Source organism: Bombina bombina, chromosome 3 (assembly GCF_027579735.1).
Source record: "Bombina bombina isolate aBomBom1 chromosome 3, aBomBom1.pri, whole genome shotgun sequence".
Classification (NCBI taxonomy): domain Eukaryota; kingdom Metazoa; phylum Chordata; class Amphibia; order Anura; family Bombinatoridae; genus Bombina; species Bombina bombina.
The window spans coordinates 198,613,714-198,637,839 of record NC_069501.1 but is presented as its reverse complement, the minus strand read 5'-3'; the positions used below and the strand labels follow the sequence as shown (position 1 = coordinate 198,637,839).

The 24,126-nt window shown below is 38.1% G+C and overlaps 1 protein-coding gene across 1 annotated transcript in view; it reads left to right on the top strand.

The window, feature by feature from the left end:
* Positions 1 to 24,126, top strand: part of VEGFD (vascular endothelial growth factor D) — a 192,246-nt gene that overhangs the window by 71,243 nt on the left and 96,877 nt on the right. Inside the window, 1 exon segment of the mRNA XM_053706076.1 lies at positions 6,640 to 6,830. Coding sequence (XP_053562051.1) covers positions 6,640 to 6,830 — 191 coding nt within the window.

The following is a 24,126-nucleotide window of genomic DNA, read 5'->3' as shown; positions in this document are numbered from 1 at the left end:
ATATATCTTACCTCAATATGTCCTTAGTAGCCACATCCCATTGTAAAGGGACTTTAAGCAGTCAATCAGAATACTAGTCCCAGGACTTTCAAGGGAGTGTGCATCTGACATGTTATTTCCCTATTCAGTTTTAGGAGGTTTACTGTGAAATCTCACGAGATTTCAGGGACATCTCATGAGATCACAGTAAAGCAAAGCATGACCTCAGCATTGCTAAGGCTGATTGGCTTTTGTTTTGTTTTTTCAACTTGCAGCTGGACATTAGCGGAAGTATAAACTGTTCACATTGCACTTACTCTGGTGAGCTGAACTTATTTAGAGGTAAAATATATTTTTTACATAGACACGTTCAGCTGATATTTACTTGTCATCTTTTTACAGTTACACTGTATCACTTTCAAGTGATTTAGCATATGTGTATTATGTCCCTTTAAATGAATATGTTGTTGTTGGCTTTTTTCGACAGTGACCTCTTGCAAACATTTCTTTAGTGCTAAGCCTGTGATGCAGTTTGTTTTATAAACTACGTTTGATGGTCTTTTCGCTGGGAACGTTTCCATATTTGCAGAAAATAAGGGTTTATAAAATAGTTACATTTATTTCTAACACCTCATCATTTTTATGTTCTTATCAAATGTACAAAAATAGAACCTTTAAACTTCTATCCAATTATAGAAAATCAACATATGCCATCCAGATAGAAACATTTAAAGAGTGAGATATGACTTTTGGAATCCAAACCCTCATAAATATGCATTGCTAATACAAGCTAATTGTATTCTGATATCAAATTATAGTTTTAACATCACTGCCAACATTACAAAATGTTATTTAATGCTAATATAGTCTTGATTAGTATCTTGTAAAATGTTTAATGGTGGTTATGTCTATAAATTATGATGTTGATAAATGTTTATATTGAATATAATCATCTATTGAAATTTTAACCCCTTAAGGACCAGCGACGTACCCTGTATGTCACTGGCCTTTTTTGGGACTTGATTGTTTTATAGCGTGGTCTTGCCACCAGTGTTGAGACTGCTCTATTCCACAAAGCCTGCTGGAGGGAGGGTATTAATAGCGTGTTCTTGCTAGACTTGTGCTATTATGTCCTGAAAAAACCCTTAACGACCAGTGACATACAGGGAACATTGTGGTCATTAAGGGGTTCAATTTTATAAAAAAAAATGTGCTAGATATATGTAATTGTAATGGTCTTGTGAGGTTTAATTTATAGGCATCTGCAAGTTCAATAACGAGAATTCTACTTTTGAATTCACATTTTTAAAGGAAGATTTTAAAACATTAGGGGGATGTTAAAGGGATACTCTAGTGTAAAATAAAATGGTACTTTTTGTTAGAACATTTTATTAAACCCCAAATTTTCTTTACGATTCATATAGAGCATATAATGTACATCTATTAGCATTTTTTCCGTTCTCTTGCTATCTATTGCTGAAAAGCAGGGATGTAAGCCAAAATTTGTGTATTTTTTTTTTTATTTAAAAATCTGCTTTAATCCTATACCCCCAAGTTACCCACTGTTTGAAAAAGTATGTGATTGCCTTTCAAATGATGGATCTTGGGGTTGATAGGGCTTACGGGAGCTGAGATTGAGGGCTTAATGATGTTACTATACAACCAATGATGCAGTGGGGGCTGCAATGAGTCCTGAGTGAACCTCCCCCACCCGAGTTTGACGGCACAAGGTTACCACCCGCGCTAAATGCAGTAAAGGGTTAAAATGTTAAAACTGAGCATGAGCAAGATAAGTCATGCAAAAAGTAGTGAGCAACTACATAATTTGCTTATTAGAAATGTCTATCACCTAGATTACGAGTTTTGCGTTAACAAGGGTGCGTTGTTAACAAGCAATTCTCCCTCACCGCTCACTTGCAGGCAACGCTGGTATTACGGTTTTTACAAACCCGGTGTTATCCGCAAAAAAGTGAGCGAAGAGCAAAATTTAGCTCCACATCTCACCTCAATACCAGTGCTGCTTACGGTAGCGGTGAGCTGGTAAAATGTGCTTGTGCACGATTTCCCCATAGGAATCAATGGGGGAGAGCCGGCTGGGAAAAAAACTAACACCTGCAAAAAAGCAGCGTAAAGCTCCTAACGCAGCCCCATTGATTCCTGTGGGGAAATACTTTTTATGTCTACACCTAACACCCTAACATGAACCCCGAGTCTAAACACCCCTAATCTTACACTTATTAACCCCTAATCTGCCGCCCCCGACATCGCTGACACCTGCATTATATTATTAACCCCTAATCTGCCACTCTATACACCGCCGCCACCTACATTATACTTATGAACCCCTAATCTGCTGCCCGAAACATTGCCGAACCCTACATTATATTTATAATAAAAAACAAAGAGAGACAAGAGCGCACAAAACTCTCTAAGAGTAAAAGTTTTTCCTCGAAAATATAAGCTCAAATTAAAAAGTAACGTACAGGATTAAAAACAATTTATGCAGTAAGTGAAAATATCACCGTAGATAGCTCCCCCACGGTAGTGGTGAAATCAATGCTGCCGGAAATACTGGGATCTTGCGGAGTGTACTGAGTTAGTCCTTCAGCTTATTAGATGTTGTCAAGCCTTCAGCGTGTGATCCGTTCGTGTTGCAGCCGGTCAGCTGTTTCAAAGCCTTTGCTGGGGGGAGAACAATGAGGCATCAATGAGGCATCATTGTTCTCCCCCCGCAAAGATCACACCTAGATCACACCTAGATCACAAGTATGTTTTTAGTGCTGCAGAATCTATTGGCACATTACAAAAATTAATAATAATAATCATGATAATAAAATAGATTTTTTTTTTTAAGAGGAAAAGGCTGACAAATTAAATTAAAAAAATGAATTAAATTCACACAGATTATGAAATTATGTTGCTAGGATGTATTTATTTTAATATGGTTACTTAGAGATGCAAGATATAACTGTAACTGAGGTAGTGGTACTATGTAACTGTATATATCATGCTAAATAATTATAATACTAACTAGATAAAGACATGTCCAGTAGCAGCATTTAGCAGCAGAGGATTGTGGGTAATGCATTCTTGGATATTAGCATGGTGCTCTAGCCTGGAAGACAATGAGTAAGGGTTTTAGTGCCCTTTTTATTTTCCTCAATGTTAGGACAAAATGATCATAATTAAAACAAGTAGTAGCAATTATGTCCAATATCTATATAAGCAATCCTGAAATATAATGATTTATAATAAGATTTCATCTCAGAAGTTCCCTGCTGCTGCTCCTGGCCAACCACGGCAAGGCTTTGGAGCTCTTAGGTTTATCAAAATCACCTCTTCATTTGGATCCCTCTATATGCTCAATACAACTGTTTTTCAGAGACTATAAATCCAATAAAGATAATTACAATTGGTTGCTCTTTTAACCAAATTAGCAGTGCACATAAATTACAGGAAGATAAAGGAGATGGTGACAAATCTAACACTAAATTAGGATGATTTGCTCTTCTCTAGTGTTGAAAAGACACCCAGAGGTTGAATGGTCGTTACTTTGTTGCAATAACTGTCTGAAAAAAACAAGAGTGGTACTTTTGACATACAAATAATTAGTTATCCCACATATGTTTATATATATATATATATATATATATATATATATATATATATACATACATACATACACTCACCGACCACTTTATTGGGTACACCTGTTCAATTGCTTGGTAACACAAATTGCTAATCAGCCAATCACATGGCATCAACTCAATGTATTTAGGCATCTAGACATGGTGAAGACGAGCATCAGAATAGGGAAGAAAGAGGATTTAAGTGACTTTGAATGTGGCATGGATGTTGGTGCCAGACGGGCTGGTCTGAGTATTTCAAAAACTGCTGATCTACTGGGATTTTAACTCAAAACCATCTCTAGGGTTTACAGAGAATGGTCCAAAAAAGAGAAAATATCCAGTGAGCGGTTGTTGTGTGGACGAAAATGCCTTGTTAATGTCAGAGGTCAGAGGAGAACTGGTTCGAGATGATAGAAAGGCAACAGTTACTCAAATAACCACTCATTGCAACCAAGGTATGCAGAATAGCATCTCTGAATGCACAACACATTGAACCTTTAATCTGATGGGCTACAGCAGCAGAAGACCACACCAGGTCCCACACCAGGTCCCACTCCTATCAGCTAAGAACAGGAAACTGAGGCTATAATGTGCACAGGCTCACCAAAATTGGACAATTAGATTGGAAAAATGTTGCCTGGTCTGATGAGTCTCGATTTCAGCTGCGACATTAAGATGGCAGGGTCAGAATTTGGTGTAAACAACATGAAAGCATGGATCCATCCTGTCTTGTATCAATGGTTCAGGCTGGTGGTGTTGGTGTAATGGTGTTGGGGATATTTTCTTGGCAAACTTTGGGCCCCTTATTACCAATTGAGCATTGTTTAAATGCCACGGCCTACCTGAGTATTGTTGCTGACCATGTCCATCCCTTTATGACTACAGTGTACCCATCTTCTGATGGATACTTCAAGCAGGATAATGCACCATGGCATAAAGCTCAAATCATCTGAAACTGTTTTTTTGAACATGACAATAAGTTCACTGTACTCCAATGGCCCCCACAGTCACCAGATCTCAATCCAATAGAGCACCTTTGGGATGTGGTGGAATGGGAGATTCACCTCATGGATATGCAGCCGACAAATGTGCAGCAACTGCGTGATGCTATCATGTCAATATGGACCAAAATGTCTGAGGAATGTTTCCAACACCTTGTTGAATCTATTCCACAAAGAATTAGGCAGTTCTGAAGGCAAACGGGGGTCCAATCCGCTACTAGCAAGGTGTACCTAATAAAGTGGCCGAGGAGTGTATATATTATTTCTATTATTATTAATATTACATTTTTTCTTTTTTTTTTCAAATCAAGCACTAGTCAGTAGATCTGCATTATTATCATTATCTCCCAGTGCATTAGTCCTGCCTTTAGTTCTTCAGGATCAGAAATTCCAGAGACAGGGATTTTTTTTTCACTGTCTACCGCACTGGCCTAGAATTATAAATACTCATGAGGTTGCTGCAGAGCCTTGTTACAAAGGGGAAATCATGTTTGCAATACATGAAGCATCACTTTTACCTATATCTTCATTAGTGGACATTGCTGCCATTAACAACTTAATTTGTGTGAGGTGTCCAATACACAATACCCCACAGATTAAACCAGAACCACAAAAATATGCAAGAAAAAATAATTGAATAAAGCAGGCAGAATAAATCCATGCCTATAATGTTTAGATAACCAAATTATGACCACATTAAAGTTACTGATGCATGAATGTCACAGGCAGCAATACTGATCAAGAAAAAACCTGTCCTATTCCTGAGATGGCAGAAAAGCAGAAATGACCCTTGCCCTTTCTGGCATTCATGGGTAGAATCATAAACTTTTTTTATAACTTTTGTTTTAAGTCTAATCCTAAACATTATCCTTAGCATAAATCTAATCCTAGCCAGAACCATAACCTAACCCCAGACCTAACTCCAACTCTAGTTTTAACCTTACCCTTAGCTCTAACCATGAACCTAATTTTAACGCTAGCATCATTCTCTGCCCCATGTGCTAACCCTATGCCACACTCTTTTCCTGGCCCTTACCAAAATCCCAGTCCGCAAACCATAGCTTCAATCACTATTACCATAGCAAGCCTTTTAAATTAAGATAATCGTTTGCAATATTCTCATACAAAGATGTAAAGGATAGCAAGATCTAACCACCCATAGGATTTCTGTCATCAGATTAGCGCTGCAGAATCTGTTGGCGCTCTACAAATAAGATTTAGTTTAATCAACATTACAATTCTATATCTCTATATGAAGAAAAGAGAAAGAGAAGATGGAAAAAAAAAACATTAATATTATCCATAGACAATAAAGAATTTAGCTAAATAGCTGCTTTTAGATGGAAAAAATGGAGCAAAATAGAAAGTAAAAAATGGAAAGTGAACTTACGTAATTCTAGGTATAATATTTCTAGAAAAATCTTTGGAGTTAGGTTATCTAAGTAAGCAAAGTATGTGAAATAAATCAACATCATGGTACATATCAAGAGGGATTTACTCTGATCTCCCTCCCCCGGAAAGGGGAAGAAAAAAAAAGGGGGGGACTACATTCTTTTTTAAATTTGCATACATGTCATTAAGAAGAAAAATGTTTATCTTAAAATGTATCAAAGCAATGAATACTGGAATGTACATAGAAAACAGAGCATATAATTTATGCTGCGCTGCTTTGTCATTATAAAAACAAAAAAATCTAAAATATGAATTTTTATATGTTTTATTAAACTCAGCAGAAAGAAAAAAAAGGGTGTATTTGTAATGTTTTCCAGGATGATATTGCCAAAACTAAAATGTGATTGTAATCCAAATATCTGGCAAAAGACAATGTCATATAGTCATCCTCAAAGGGTCTGGAAGACTGCTGGATATTTCTAGTCATTTGTAAATATCCTCTGGCATTGTTTCAAAATACAAAACATTAAATATGTTTTCTGCCAGTATCTTATACAGGGTATAATGAATAACATGTGTGTTGTAATGTGTAAAGAAATGTTAAAGAACTTTATTAATAAAGTTTTTTTTGTTTATAGCTATTGAAGAAGAGTGGCAAAAAACTCAATGTATGCCAAGGGAAACATGTGTGGATGTTGGGAAAGACCTTGGAACTGCCACCAACACGTTTTTTAAGCCACCCTGTGTGTCAGTGTACAGATGTGGAGGATGCTGCAATGATGAAGGGATTTCATGTGTGAATACAAGCACATCCTACGTCTTAAAAACGGTAAGAAAAGAATCTAGAGAAAATAGAAAACACAAGGTTTAGATCAGATTGTGCTAGTTTAGTTTAGTTACAGTATGATCTGATTCATGATCTCTGTAACCCATCAACATATTTTTAAAATAAAGCATGTACTTTGGGAAAATCTAAAATATGTGTATATTTGTAGTACATTCATTTTTGTTATACAGAGCATAGTACCAGAATTAGAACAAGTCGCTCATAGGAAGCCATATCAGTAACTGGAAAAAAAAATCACTAAAGCTCCCTCATCCCTCTATTCTTTAGGAAACCAGCTGCATAGAATAATATAGGACTAAAATGTGTGTGTATGCATGTATATATATATATATATATATATATATATATATAAATAAATTAATAAATTAGAGCACTATTGGTTTATGTCTCTTCAAATATAGCTTATTATGAAATGATAATACACGTTATGTACTGTCTCTCCCCTAACTACATTACTGTGAAATGTACTGTAGTAAAATTGATTAACAGTATCTAAACATATCTAAACATAACCATCACCCATTTCACATGTATGGCATTAAATAGTATAGAAACATTTCTAGACAGTGTTTGCTCTTTGGAACTTGTCTTCCGAGATCGTGGTGAGAATTTATCATTGGATAAGTGGCTGCTTGTGCAACAAGGGTTCCTTGCTTTTGTGCGGCCAATTGAGCACTCACAGGGGCTGTCAATCACTGGTTGGACTTGTCCAGGTTGATTTTAATCCAGCAGCTCAAAGCTGGTGTATAGGTTAGGAAAAAAATCTGATGAGTGCTGCTTCTAAACTATGAACTGCAGGCTCACTCATGCAAGACTGCACCAAAGGCGCTGCAATGCTGCATCCATAGCTTAATAAATGGAGCCCATAGACACTTGTTAGGTTGCTAAGTGGCCTCATTGTAAAGACAAGATCATGTTCAAAATCGCCTATGCTGCGAACCACTGTGCATGCGCTAATCGCCAATCCATTATTACAAAAGAGGATTCCTACATATTAGTATTAGAAACGGGAGGGCGCATGGTCATGAACAAGAAAATTTGAATAGCGCATGCGCACAAGATTAGAGGGGCGGATGACGTGGATTGACGGCCGCCTAACGGACAGAATTTAAATAGAATTACACAACAACGTGATCAAGAATGAAAAAAAAAAAAAAAATACGGGTTGAATTTTCTGACGACTACAAGAGGCTTTTTAAAGGTGATTACTCGATTGATACGATAATAGAATAGAAATGATGAATGAAACTTCTATTTATTTTTTAAACAGAATGCTATACACGATTGTCACTAAGCTAACTTTACCTTCACTTTAATTCTAAATTAAGGTACTCAATATTCTTTTTAGACATATTAGATATTAAAGTCCGACCCTTATTGTTATTGTTAATAAAAGCCACAAACGACTCTGCTTCTTGAATTGATTCATCCCAAACAAAAATTAGATCATCAATATATCTTGCATAAAACTTAATAAATTATTTATATGGATTATCTGCATAGATGTGGCACCGCTTCCACAAACCCAACACCAAGTTGGCATAGGAGGTGTCAGATTTATCCCCCATTGCCGTGCCACATCTCAGCAGATAATATTTTCCATCAAAAAGAAAATAATTATGTGTCAATAGAAACTGAATTGACTGCATCAAAAAATCCTTAAAAGTATGAATATCTGGGGAACTTCAGGGCAGCGTCCATATTCAGACGCATAACTGCATGCTGCTCCAGCTTTTTAACAACTTTTCCTCAATCTATACATTCTGACTGGGCTACCTACAATGTAAAGTATAGCTTTGAAATTTTCATCAGAAGACACATCTTATGTACCTAGTCTTGAAAGAAACCGCTACTGGCATCAGTGCTCAGAGCCACTTTGAGATCTTGGCCTGCACAATACCCCCCCGGCAGGATGCCTTAGGGCCCTGTCGTTAGGAAGCACGTCTTGTGCTTATAATCCGGACATCTACTTTTCTTAGTAAGACAGATACTTGGATAATTACAGTCTGCTTTACCCTTACCTATAGTGTGTTGTTACGTATATATAATGGAAATCCCCTCAAGTTTCCTGGAGGAGCTGCGCAGCGTTCTGGCTGCTCACCATGCTGCCTTAGAGATTGAGCTAGATGCAGCTTTTTTTGGTGAAAACGCTTACCCGCTCCAACAACCTGAGATCCACATGATAAAGAGAGGGGGTGACGGCGCTCTGGGGCCCCAGCGCCTGCACTCCACCCTTAGCATATTGGAGAAAGACAGTGAGCCTATGGACGGAGAAACACCAGATCAGCTTGAGTTAGCGCCAGAGAAGGGTGCAGCGATCGCCATGGGGAGCCTCAATAACTTACCTCAAGTCTCTGCTCCTACACTTCAGGTGCTTTTAAGGCAGAAGCAGGATCGCACTAGTCTGAGCTCTTTACCGCATACCTCCCCTCAGCCATGATGGGACCATGGATGTCCCTTGGTGATGCAGCTCAGCACTCGGTGTGGCTGCAGTCGCATCAATACAGCTCTTGGGATCCGGGAGGCTTGCTCTTCTTCTGCCTACTCATGAACCAGACATGGGGTAAATGTTTGGCCATTAACTTTTCTGGAGGACCGGGACATATTCAAGCTGATGTGTAGAGACTTATAACTTATTGACTCCCAGTAGTTATACTTAGTTAACGCCAGAGGTGTATACTCACTACAGAACTCATGCTAAAGTTTAATCTGTATGGTTAAAAGTTTTTTCGTTCATTTTTTTCCTTTTTTTTTATTAACGCTTTACAATGTATGCAATATAGTTAAAATTCAGCCATTAGCTGTATATCTCTAGCCTGTTTCCATCCGAACATTTACTATTTCAGTTATGTTTCTAATTTTAATGTAAGATCAGCTGAGCATGTATTGTTTTTCAGACATCACTGCTTTCTGTACCCTGATGCCCTATTATTTGATGGACAGATATGTAGTTATTGTTATGGGTATAATCAACTTGTCAAACTCCAATCAATTCACTTCAGTTTTTTTCTACCAATATTGCAGATTAGTGACCCATACTTACCTTTAAAGCGTGCTAGCACTAAGATTGGTGCAGGTTGGACCTGCTTTGACGCTATTGATGATCACATTCTTAAGACCCTACTGTACACCATATTTCTACTTTGCTATATCTTATATACAGTGGGGAAAAAAGTATTTAGTCAGCCACCAATTGTGCAAGTTCTCCCACTTAAGAAGATGAGAGAGGCCTGTAATTTTCATCATAGGTATACCTCAACTATGAGAGACAAAATGTGGAAACAAATCCAGACAATCACATTGTCTGATTTGGTAAGAATTTATTTGCAAATTATGGTGGAAAATAAGTATTTGGTCACCTACAAACAAGCAAGATTTCTGACTCTCACGGACCTGTATCTTCTTCTTTAAGAGGCTCCTCTGTCCTCCACTCATTACCTGTATTAATGGCACCTGTTTGAACTTGTTATCAGTATAAAAGACACCTGTCAACAACCTCAAACAGTCACACTCCAAACTCCACTATGGTGAAGACCAAAGAGCTGTCGAAGGACACCAGAAACAAAATTGTAGACCTGCACCAGGCTGGGAAGACTGAATCTGCAATAGGCAAGCAGCTTGGTGTAAAGAAATCAACTGTGGGAGCAATAATTAGAAAATGGAAGACATACAAGACCACTGATAATCTCCCTCGATCTGGGGCTCCACGTAAGATCTCACCCCGTGGGGTCAAAATGATCACAAGAACGGTGAGCAAACATCCCAGAACCACAAGGGGGACCTAGTGAATGACCTGCAGAGAGCTGGGACCAACGTAACAAAGGCTACCATCAGTAACACACTACGCCGCCAGGGACTCAGATCCTGCAGTGCCAGACGTGTCCTCCTGCTTAAGCCAGTACATGTCCGGGCCTGTCTGAAGTATGCTAGAGAGCATTTGGATGATCCAGAAGTGGATTGGGAGAATGTCATATGGTCAAATGAAACCAAAGTACAACTGTTTGGTAGAAACACAACTTGTCGTGTTTGGAGGAGAGAGAACACCATACCTACTGTGATGCATGGGGGTGACAACATCATGCTTTGGGGCTGTTTCTCTGCAAAGGGAACAGGACGACTGATACGTGTACATGAAAGAATGAATGGGGCCATGTATCGTGAGATTTTGAGTGCAAACCTCCTTCCATCAGCAAGGGCATTGAAGATGAAACGTGGCTGGGTCTTTCACCATGACAATGATCCCAAACACACTGCCTGGGCAATGAAGGAGTGGCTTCGTAAGAAGCATTTCAAGGTCCTGGAGTGGCCTAGCCAGTTTCCAGATCTTAACCCCATAGAAAACCTTTGGAGGGAGTTGAAAGTCCATGTTGCCCAGCGACAGCCCCAAAACATCACTGCTCTAGAGGAGATCTGCATGCAGGAATGGGCCAACATACCAGCAACAGTATGTGACACCCTTGTGAAGACTTATAGAAAACGTTTGACCTCTGTCATTGCCAACAAAGGATATATAACAAAGTATTGAGATGAACTTTTGATATTGACCAAATACTTATTTTCCACCATAATTTGCAAATAAATTCTTTCCAAATCAGACAATGTGATTGTCTGGATTTGTTTCCACATTTTGTCTCTCATAGTTGAGGTATACCTATGATGAAAATTACAGGCCTCTCTCATCTATTTAAGTGGGAGAACTTGCACAATTGGTGGCTAACTAAATACCTTTTTTCCCTACTGTATCAATTCTGTGTGATGGGGGCATCCCTATAGGGTAGCTCCTGACATACAGGCTAATTGCATTGATTTCGTCATTTGTATTGTACTGGTATTTTATATTGTATGCTTAGATAGTATAGGACCTTCCATCTTCTATTATCTCTAATATCTTACTATTAGCATGAGGATCCTAGGCTTATAACGTATAATATGTCCTGAATGGTGTACACCTCATTTTGTCAGTCCCAGCTAGATTTAAAACATTATGAGTGAGACTTGCTGTTATTTACTTTTCTGAAGTAGCTTATTCTATATCCCAACATATTATGTACCCTTACAGATATATCTCCTTGTTATTGATGATCTGGCCCTAGGTTCTAGTAACACAACATCCTGGTTTGGGTATAGCTTTAATTTTGGTTAGTGAGCAAATTTATAAACTTTGAGTTACTAGTTGTGTGAAATTTATCCCCGGATTTCAAGAGTATACCTCATTTTGTATAACACAGTAATGACGCGCCCTTCAATACCTTCCAGGATGAGGGGAGTAGTGAAGCTTATCCTCTCGGGTCAATATATTACTGGGCCTGCTCTTTGGTTATTTCCAAAGGGGAACCCTCCTATATAGTCGTTAAGTTTTATGTCAATATCTATTTTCTATACTAAAAAGCAGACATTTGCATTTAAATTGGTTGTGTCTTTTCTAATCATTCAAATTTAATTAAATTATCTTTACTAACAGTTAACAGGGATTAAATCTGGTCCTGTGTGTATGTTTTTCTCCTGTTATAATCCCTAAGAGTTTGTTATGCCTAGTATAAAATATTATAAAACCGAGGTTCGTCATATGAGATCCATAAGTGGTCTCCTTAGTGTGAAATAACCTTCTTTTACCTTTATACTTCTTTTTATCTTTTGATGGCCCAAGAGTGGCCTATTGCATCATCTAGAAGGTTTCTAAGTAATTGGCATTTTTATGTATATAATGTTCACATGGTACACATCCTATTAGCTTTGTGCTCTTTATCCCTTAGTCTCATTGTTCACACTGCTTGTAAAATTGATATCTTGACTCATGTGAATTTATTTCTACGATGTTGTATGCCTTTAAATGAGCCTTGAATAAAAAAAAAGTATGAATATCTATCCATAATTTCTTTAACTGCCCTTAGACCAACATTATGTTGAATACTAGTCTAGTGATGCCACGTCCACTGTAAGCCATAGATAAGATTTTTACCATTTTACCTCAGATATTTTCCTTAGTAAGTCGCGAGTGTCCTGGAAATAGCTACACTGGTCTTTCATAAGGGGCTATAAATAATAATCTACTAACTCTGATAAAGGTTTTTGAGTCTTTATGGTAAATAATGAAAAATAGGAACCACCACATTCTGTACAAATAAATTGTCAAATAATTTTTAGTCTATAATACCCAAATCCAATGCTGATTTCAAAAGTAAAGTAGATTTGTCAACACTAGCATTTTAGTAAAGGCTAAGTTTTGATCCTCGATGAGCAATAGTGATCATTTGTCTTATGACAAAAAAATATTCTGTGACCATGTCTTGTGACCAAAAGTCCTATTACCAAATATTCTATGACCATATGTCTTATGACCAAATGTCCTTTGACCATATGTCCTTATGACCAAATGTCCTTATGACCATATTTCCTATGACCAAATGTCTTAATACCATTAGTCCTAACACCAAATGTAATTCCTTTTTATAAGGTAATGTGGTGTTACCAGGTAATTATATATTATTATATTTATTATTGAGTTGTAGAATAGATTCTGTCACATAATTGATCTTAGTAAGGACCACTAATCCCCCGCCTGTCAGCCTGATGAATCATGATGTTTTTATTTTCTTTCAACTCTTTCAGTGCCAGATATTGGATTTTAGATAAATTATCTCTTGAATGATCATATTTTATAGTGCTCTGTAAGGAGTAGGACCTTAGTTTAGATTCTACCTCTCTTTGAAACAGTTCTACTGCTGATGACTTTGCTTGTACAGGATAGGAGTCTGACTTTTTCCTAAATTTTAATGCTAGATTATCATGTGTTTATCTGTTGCTGGCATTTTATATTTTCTATCAATTTGTTAACTACACAGTGATCTTGGAGATCTGAAGAAGATAACCCTGGTAAAGATTCTTGCATTTCATGATTCTCAACATTATTAAAACAATTCCACCCTAACATTCTTAATAGAGGTAGAACTATTAGGGCGCGATCCGATATACGGCGTAGTTTGCGGCGCAAGCGAGGGAACCCGCGTCGCCCGCAGTTTCAGCTCGCATCTCGAGCTATCCAATATACGGCGCCGTCAGTTGCTAACGTGCCGTAAGTCGGATAAACCAGCGATGTCCAGAAATCTGCGCAAGTACAAATTTCTCGCGTCACCAGTGACTTACGGCACGTTAGAAACTGCCGGCGCCTACAAAACCTGACTAAAGTCTAAATCACCCGCACTGTCTAACACGCCTCCCTAACATAGCCCGACACGTCTAACCCTCTATCCCCTATCCCCCCTCACTATCCTAACAATAAAATATGTATTAACCCCTAAACCGCCGCTCCCAAACCCCGCCGCAACCTAATAAAGTTATTAACCCCTAAACCGCCGCTCCCGGACCCCCGCCAGCTATATTAAATCTATAACCCCCTAAAGTGAGCCCCTACCCCGCCGCCATCTATATTAAATTATTTAACCCCTAAAATACTAAACTATCCCTACCACTAAACCTAAGTCTAACCCTACAAATAGCCCTGAAAAGGGCTTTTTGCGTGGCATTACCCCAAAGTAAGCTGCTCTTTTGCCAGCCCTTAAAAGGGCTTTTGGCGGGGCTTTGTCACAAAGTAATCAGCTCTTTTGCCTAGGCTACAATCTAAATCCTCCTACACCGCTGCCACCTATAATAAATGTATTAACCCCTAATCTAATCCCCCTACACCGCCGCCAGCTATATTAACTATATTAACCCTAATTATATTAGGGTTAATATAGATAATATAATTATTATATATATTAACTATATTAACCCTAATTATATTAGGGTTAATATAGTTAATATCGTTATTATAATATATATATATATATATATATATATATATATATATATATATATATATATATATATTAAGTATAACAACCCTATCTAACTCTAACATCCCTAACTAAACTCTTATTAAAATAAATCTAATATTAATATTATTAATTAAAATATTCCTATTTAAATCTAAATACTTACCTATAATATAAACCCTAAGATAGCTACAATATAATTAATAATTACATTGTAGCTATGTTAGGGTTTAGATTTATTTTACAGGTAAATTGTTAATTATTTTAACAAGGTACAATAGCTATTAAATAGTTATTAACTATTTAATAGCTACCTAGTTAAAATAATTACCCAATTACCTGTAAAATAAATCCTAACATAAGTTACAAATACACCTACACTATCAATAAATTAAATAAACTATAAATATCTATCTATTTTTCAGGCAAAAGAGCAGTTTTCTTTGGGGCATGCCCCCACAAAAGGCCCTTTTAAGGGCTGGTAAGGTAAAAGAGCTTTGAACTTTTTTTAATTTAGAATAGGGTAGGGAATTTTTTTTATTTTGGGGGGCTTTATTATTTTATTAGGGGGCTTAAAATAGGTGTAATTAGCTTAAAAATCTTTTTTTTATTTTTTGTAATTTAGTGGGGGGTTTTTTGTAATTTAGTTTAGTTTATTTAATTGTATTTTTAGATAGATATTTATAGTTTATTTAATTTATTGATAGTGTAGGTGTATTTGTAACTTAGGTTAGGATTTATTTTACAGGTAATTGGGTAATTACTTTAACTAGGTAGCTATTAAATAGTTAATAACTATTTAATAGCTATTGTACCTAGTTAAAATAATTAACAATTTACCTGTAAAAATAAATATAAACCCTAACATAGATACAATGTAATTATTAATTATATTGTAGCTATCTTAGGGTTTATTTTATAGGTAAGTATTTAGATTTAAATAGGAATATTTTAGTTTATAATATGAATTAGATTTATTTAATAAGAATTTAGTTAGGGGTGTTAGGGTTAGATAGAGTTAATATAGTTAATATAAATACTATAGTAACTATATTAACCCTAATATAATTAGGGTTAATACAGTTAATATATATAATGTAATAACTATATTAACTATAATATACTTAGGGTTAATATAGATAATATAGCTGGCGGCGGGGTAGGTAGATTAAATTAGGGGTTAATAATTTTAATATAGATGGCGGCGGTGTAAGGGGCTTACATTAGGGGTTAATACCATTAATATAGGTGGCAGCGGTGTAGGGAGGGCAGGTTATAGGGCAAAAGAGCTGTTAACTTTGGGGCAAAGCCCCGCAAAAGGCCCTTTTAAGGGCTGGTAATAGAGCTTATTACTTTATGGATATTAGATTAGGGGTTAATAATATTAATATAGCTGGCGGCGGTGTAAGGGGTCAGATTAGGGGATAGATCAGGTAGATGGCGGCGGTTTTAGGGGCTCACATTAGGGGATAGATCAGTTAGATGGTGGCAGTTTTAGGGGCTCACATTAGGGGATAGATCAGTTAGATGGTGGCGGTTTTAGGGGCTCACAGTAGGGGGTTAGTTTATGTAGATGGCGGCGGTTTAGGGGTTAAATACTTTATTAGGGATTGCGGCGGGGGATCGCGGTTGACAGGTAGATAGACATTGCGCATGCGTAAGGTGTTAGGTTTTATTTAGCAGATTGCGGTTGACAGGTAGATAGACATTGCGCATGCGTTAGGTGTTAGGTTTATTTTGTAGCTAGTTTAGGGAGTTACGGGGCTCCAATAGTCAGCATAAGGCTTCTTACGGCTGCTTTTTGTGGCGAGGTGAAAATGGAGTAAGATTTCTCCATTTTCGCTGTATATTGGATACCAAACTGCGCTGGTTTGGTATACCTGCCTATGGCCCAAAAAACTACGGGCGACGGCAGAAATATACGCGCGTAACTTCTAGGTTACGCCGTATATGTGATACCAAACCAGCGCAAATATTGGCGTCGCCAGCTTTTGCCGGCAACGATTTTTATCGGATCGAGCCCATAGTTACCAAATCCTCACTTTCATTTGTGTCAAAATGTTTGCATAATACCAAGTTCCTGACATATTTATTTAAATCCAAAATCGTGTGAAACAAATGAAAATGTTTAGCAGGTGAAAAACTTAAACCCAAAGGGAGTACTTCTAACTGTGCAGATGTTAGCATAATGTCAGATAGATTTAACACATTCTCTAAACATAACTTCTCCTGTTCTGACATCTCTGAGGATAACATTTCCCCCCTCCCTCTGCTGCCCTTTCTCTTTTTTTCTTTTATAATAGGTTTTCTAATTGTCAAATCTGCCCAGTTTTTTGACTGATCAGATAATAATGCTGTTGCACCCTGTACCGTGCATCACTAAGAGGAGGAAGCAAGCCTATCTGTTACTTCAGAGAAGTGGCACGTGCTGTAAAGACAAAAAACAAATAACAAATACAGACAGACTCAGTCAATAAATTATATGGAAATATTGAGAATCCAATAAAAACAATTTTAAAAGCAATACTTATGGATGATATATCTTAAGAGGAAGAGAGGAAAGCATATTGTTAAAATACTTATATAGATACATTAATGAAAGTAGAAAAACTTAAGGAGTGATAGTAAGACTAAAACTGAAGACAGTAAATTTGTTGAAGAACAGAAAGGAACAAAATGCCTTAATAGTTACAACTGTCCTCTGTTATCATCAGACCGTGGACAGAAGAAAGCCAAGCAGGTATGCTGCTATTACTCTTTTTGTCAACACAATAAAGCAGGAGAGGTGGTTTATCAAGATGTTTAGTAAAACTTTAAAGGGCTAGCCACTATTTTACGCAATAAACTGCTCCATAAACTGTATTGCCTTGACCTAGCGTAAAAGCGGCCTATTCCACTACAGTCTGCTGTGCACAAATTTTATATTTATTTTGGCCATCTAAACTACATATATGAGCAACGTAAAAAACGTGTCTGCTTTTACAATTTAATTGGGTAAATAGATAAAAACCTATAAGTAAAGTTTTTTCTCTTTTTTTTTTCTTTTGGGTTTTATATAGGTTTTTACTTGACCTGTGTGAAAGTAAAACATGATGGCTAATTGCTTACAAATTGTTCAGTATATTGTTCAATTATTTTGAATGTTATTTGTTCACTCAGTCAATAATATCAATTAATGTTGAATTAACAACTTCATATAATTTGGGGTACTTATACTATTAAAATATAAACAATTGAAAATTAGGAGAATTATAATAAATAAATGGTAAAAATAGATAGTAGAATTTGAGATCCCCCATTAGTTCCCCTTGGGCCATTTATATTTAGCTTTGTAGGGGCCTAGTTATCAAGCCGTCAACCTCAAATACGCTGGAATTCCGCAGCGTATTTGTGGCGAGGCTGATACGCCTTAGTTATCAAAGGCTCGAGACCGGCAAAAGTAGAATTTTGTGACGTAAGCTTCGATCCGCAGGACTCAGTCCGACACAGATCGATTCTTACGTCACTCCAGATGTTCCGCACACAAGTGCGGCACATTCTCACTACTTTTGCTAGTTATCAAAAAACGAGCAGGTACGCACGGCACTTTTACGGCCCAGCGTACCTGGTTTTCAAACCGCCACCCCTGGAGGCGGCGGATCCCATAGGAATCAATGGGAGTCTGACCATAGCGAAAGTACAAGTTCGCTGCTGACAGACATCCCATTGATTTTTATGGGAGCTGTCTACACCTAACACCCTAACATGTACCCCGAGTCTAAACACCACTAATCTGTCCCCCCTACACCGCCGCAACTAAATAAAGTTATTACCCCCTAAACCGCCGCTCCCGGAGCCCACCGCAAGCTACTCTATACATATTAACCCCTAAACCGCCGCTCCCGGAGCCCACCGCAACTATAATAAATGTATTAACCCCTAAACCACCGCTCCCTGAACCCGCCGCAACCTATATTAAATGTATTAACCCCTATCCTGCCCCCCCTACACCGTCGCCACCTATAATAAATTTAAAAACCCCTAATCTGCCCCCCCTACACCGTCGCCACCTATAATAAATTTATTAACCCCTATCCTGCCCCACACTACACCGCCGCCACTGTAATAAAATTATTAACCCCTAAACCTAAGTCTAACCCTAACGCCCCCCTAACTTAAATATTAATTAAATAAATCTAAATAAATTAACTCTTATTAACTAAATGAATCCTATTTAAAACTAAATAATTACCTTTAAAATAAACCCTAATATAGCTACAATATAAATAATAATTATATTCTAGCTATCTTAGGATTTATTTTTATTTTACAGGTACCTTTCAATTTATTTTAACTAGGTACAATAGCTATTAAATAGTTATTAACTGTTTAATAGCTATCTAGTAAAAATAAACTGAAATTTACCTGTAAAATAAATCCTAACCTAAGTTACAATTACACCTAACACTACACTATACTTTAATAAATTATTCCTATTTAAAAATAAATACTTACCTGTAAAATAAACCCTAAGATAGCTACAATATAATTAATAATTATATTGTAGCTTTCTTAGGATTTATATTTATTTTACAGGTAACTTTGTATTTATTTTAGCTAGTTAGAATAGTTATTAAATAGTTATTAACTATTTAATAACTACCTAGCTAAAAGAAATACAAAATTACCTGTAAAATAAATCCTAACTTAAGTTACAATTAAACCTAATACTACACTATCATTAAATTAATTAAATAAACTACCTACAAATAACTACAATATATAAATCCTAAGATAGCTACAATTTAATTATTAATTATATTGTAGCTATCTTAGGGTTTATTTTACAGGTAAGTATTTATTTTTAAATAGGAATAATTTATTAAAGTATAGTGTAGTGTTAGGTGTAATTGTAACTTAGGTTAGGATTTATTTTACAGGTAAATTTCAGTTTATTTTAGCTAGGTAAGCTATTAAATAGTTAATAACTATTTAATAGCTATTGTACCTAGTTAAAATAAATTGAAAGGTACCTGTAAAATAAAAATAAATCCTAAGATAGCTAGAATATAATTATTATTTATATTGTAGCTATATTAGGGTTTATTTTATAGGTAAGTATTTAGTTTTAAATAGGATTCATTTAGTTAATAATAAAAATATTATTTAGATTTATTTAATTAATATTTAAGTTAGGGGGGCGTTAGGGTTATGGTTAGACTTAGGTTTAGGGGTTAATAATTTTATTACAGTGGCGGCGGCGTAGTGGGGGGCAGGATAGGGGTTAATAAATTTATTATAGGTGGCAGCGGTGTCCGGGAGCGGCGGTTTAGGGGTTAATACATTTATAAGACTTGCGGTGGGGACTAGGAGCGGCGGTTTAGGGGTTAGTAACTTTATTTAGTTGCGGGGGGCTCCGGGGGCGCCGGTATAGGGATAGAACAGTGTAGTTTAGTGTGAGTGCTTAGTGACAGGCTAGCAATAAAGCTGGGAAAAAGCCGAAGGGCAGCGAGATCGGATGAGTGATAACTCTCACTCTCGCTGCTCATCGCCCTGCGGCTTTTTGACAGCTTTTTTTGATAACTTAGGCGTATTTTTTCAGGTCCGCGGCGGCGATGTGAGGCGAGCTTAGGCGGGCGTATTGGGCCGGCGAAGCCAGGAAAGTAGACGGCTTGATAACTACCCCCCGTAGTCAGCTTTTGAATCCCCAAATTTTATGGTCTTAAACTGTAAGCACCACAATTGTTATTGTTTTTAACACCTGGACAGTTTTTAAGATTAAATAAAAGTTGTATTTTTTTTAAAAAACAGAATTTATGCTTACCTGATAAATTACTTTCTCTTACGGTGTATCCAGTCATTCGACAGACGGTTAGGAGAAAAAAGAGAAACCATAGGGTGCAGTGGTGACTGTAGTTTAAACGAAAAAAATTTAACCTGACTTAATTGCCAGGGTGGGCCGTGGACTGGATACACCGTAAGAGAAAGTAATTTATCAGGTAAGCATAAATTCTGTTTTCTCTTACAAGGTGTATCCAGTCCACGGATTCATCCTTACTTGTGGGATACCAATACCAAAGCTTTAGGACACGGATGAAGGGAGGGAACAAGACAGGTAACCTAAACGGAAGGCACCGGAAGGCAAGACCTTTCTCCCAAAAATAGCCTCCAAAGAAGCAAAAGTATCGAATTTGTAAAATTTGGCAAAAGTATGCAGTGAAGATCAAGTCGCTGCCTTACAAATCTGTTCAACAAAAGCCTCATTCTTGAAAGCCCATGTGGAAGCCACAGCTCTGGTGGAATGAGCTGTAATTCATTCAGAAGGCTGCTGTCCAGCAGTCTCATAAACCAATCGGATGATGCTTTTCAGCCAGAAGGAAAGAGAGGTAGCAGTCACTTTCTGACCTCTCCTCTTACCAGAATAGACAACAAACAAGGATGATGTTTGTCTGAAATCTTTAGTTGCTTTTAAATAGAATTTTAAAGCACGAACCACATCAAGATTGTGTAATAGGCGTTCCTTCTTAGAAACTGGATTAGGACACAGAGAAGGAACAATGATTTCCTGGTTAATATTCTTATTAGAAACAACTTTCAGAAGAAAACCAGGTTTGGTACGCAAAACAACCTTATCTGCATGGAACACCAGATAGGGTGAATTACACTGCAAAGCAGACAATTCTGAAACTCTTCGAGCAGAAGAAATAGCTACCAAAAACAAAACCTTCCAAGATAATAACTTAATATCTATGGAATGTAAAGGTTCAAACGGAACCCCTTGAAGAACTGAAAGAACTAAATTAAGACTCCATGGAGGAGCCACAGGTTTATAGACAGGCTTAATTCTGACTAAAGCCTGTGCAAACGCTTGAACGTCAGGTACTTATGCCAGACGCTTGTGTAACAGGATAGACAGAGCAGATATCTGTCCCTTTAAGGAACTAGCTGACAAACCTTTCTCCAATCCTTCTTGGAGAAAAGACAATATCCTGGGAATCCTAATCTTACTCCACGAGTAACCCTTGGATTCACACCAACAAAGATATTTCCGCCATATCTTATGGTAAATCTTCCTGGTGACAGGCTTTCTAGTCTGGATCAGAGTATCTATAACCGATTCAGAGAACCCACGCTTAGATAGAATTAAGCGTTCAATCTCCAAGCAGTCAGTTGCAGAGAAACTAGATTTGGATGCTTGAATGGACCCTGAATTAGAAGATCCTGCCTTGATGGCAGTGTCCAAGGTGGAACAGATGACATATCCACTAGGTCTGCATACCAATTCCTGCGTGGCCACGCAGGCGCTATCAGAATTACCGAAGCCTTCTCCTGTTTGATTCTGGCTACCAGCCGAGGGAGAAGGGGAAACGGTGGAAAGACATAAGCCAAATTGAAGGACCAAGGCGCTACTAGAGCATCTATCAGTGCCGCCTTGGGGTCCCTGGACCTGGATCCGTAAAGAGGAAGTTTGGTGTTCTGACGGGACGCCATCAGATCCAATTCTGGAATGCCCCATAGCTGGGTCAGCTGAGCAAAAACCTCTGGGTGGAGTTCCAACTCCCCCGGGTGAAAAGTCTGATGACTTAGAAAATCCGCCTCCCAGTTGTCTACTCCGGGGATGTGAATTGCAGATAGGTGGCAGGAGTGATCCTCTGCCCATTTGATGATCTTGGTTACTTCCTTCATCGCGTAGGGAGCTCTTTGTTCCTCCATGATGATTGATGTACGCTACAGTCGTGATGTTGTCCGACTGAAATCTGATGAATTTGGCCGCCGCTAGTTGAGGCCATGCCTGGAGCGTGTTGAATATCGCTCTCAGTTCCAAAATGTTTATCGGGAGAAGAGACTCTTCCCGAGACCATAGGCCCTGAGCTTTCAGGGAGCCCCAGACTGCGCCCCAGCCTAACAGACTTGCGTCGGTCGTTACAATGATCCACTCCGGTCTGCGGAAACACATTCCCTGAGACAGGTTATCCTGAGACAACCACCAGAGGAGAGAATCTCTGGTTTTCTGGTCCAGTTGGATTTGAGGAGACAAATCTGCATAATCCCCATTCCACTGTTTGAGCATGCACAGTTGCAGTGGTCTGAGATGAATTCGGGCAAAAGGGACCACGTCCATTGCCGCAACCATTAATCCGATTACCTCCATGCACTGAGCTACAGGAGGCCGAGGAATGGAATGAAGAACTCGGCAAGTAGTTAAAAGCTTTAACTTCCTGACCTCCATCAGAAATATTTTCATTTCTACCGAGTCTATTAGTGTTCCCAGGAAGGGAACCCTTGTGAGCGGGGACAGAGAACTTTTTTTGACTTTCACCTTCCACCCGTGAGACCTTAGAAAGGACAGAACAATGTCCGTATGAGCCTTGGCTCTGTGAAAGGACGACGTCTGTATTAAGATGTCATCTAGGTAAGGTGCCCCGTGGTCTTAGTACCGCTAGGATGGACCCTAGCACCTTTGTAAAAATTCTGGGAGCAGTGGCCAACCCGAAAGGAAGGGCCACGAACTGGTAATGCTTGTCCAGAAAGGCGAACCTTAGGAACTGATGGTGATCTTTGTGGATAGGAATATGTAGGTACGCATCCTTTAGATCCACGGTAGTCATATATTGACCTTCCTAGATCATCGGCAAAATTGTCCGAATGGTTTCCATTTTGAATGATGGAACTCTGAGGAATTTGTTTAGAATTTTTAAATCCAGTATTGGCCTGAAAGTTCCTTCCTTTTTGGGAACTACAAACAGGTTTGAGTAAAAACCCAGTCCTTGTTCTGCAATTGGAACTGGATATATCACTCCCATCTTTAGTAGATCTTCTACACAGCGTAAGAATGCCTGTTTCTTTGTCTGGTCTGAAGACAAACGAGAAATGTGGAACCTTCCCCTTGGAGGAGAGTCCTTGAATTCTAGAAGATATCTCTGAGCAACGATTTCTAATGCCCAGGGATCTGGGACATCTCTTGCCCAAGCCTGAGCAAAGAGAGAGAGTCTGCCCCCTACGAGATCCGGTCCCGGATCGGGGGCTACCCCTTCATGCTGTCTTAGTAGCAGCCACAGGCTTCTTGGCCTGTTTACCTTTGTTCCAGCCCTGCAAGGGTTTCCAGGTTGCTTTGGGCTGTGAAGCGTTACCCTCTTGCTTTGCGTTTGCAGTGGTTGAAGCAGGGCCGCTCCTGAAGTTGCGAAAGGAGCGAAAATTAGCCTTGTTTTTGGCCTTAAACGGTCTATCTTGCGGGAGGGCATGGCCCTTTCCCCCAGTGATATCCAAAATAATTTATTTCAACTCGGGCCGAAAAGGGTCTTTCCCTTGAAAGGAATATTTAGTAATTTTGTTTTGGACGACACGTCAGCCGACCATGATTTGAGCCAAAGCGCTCTCTGCGCCATAATGGCAAAACCAGAATTTTTTGCCGCTAACTTAGCTAATTGGAAAGCGCCATCTGTGATAAAAGAATTAGCCAGCTTTAGGGCATGAATTCTATCCAT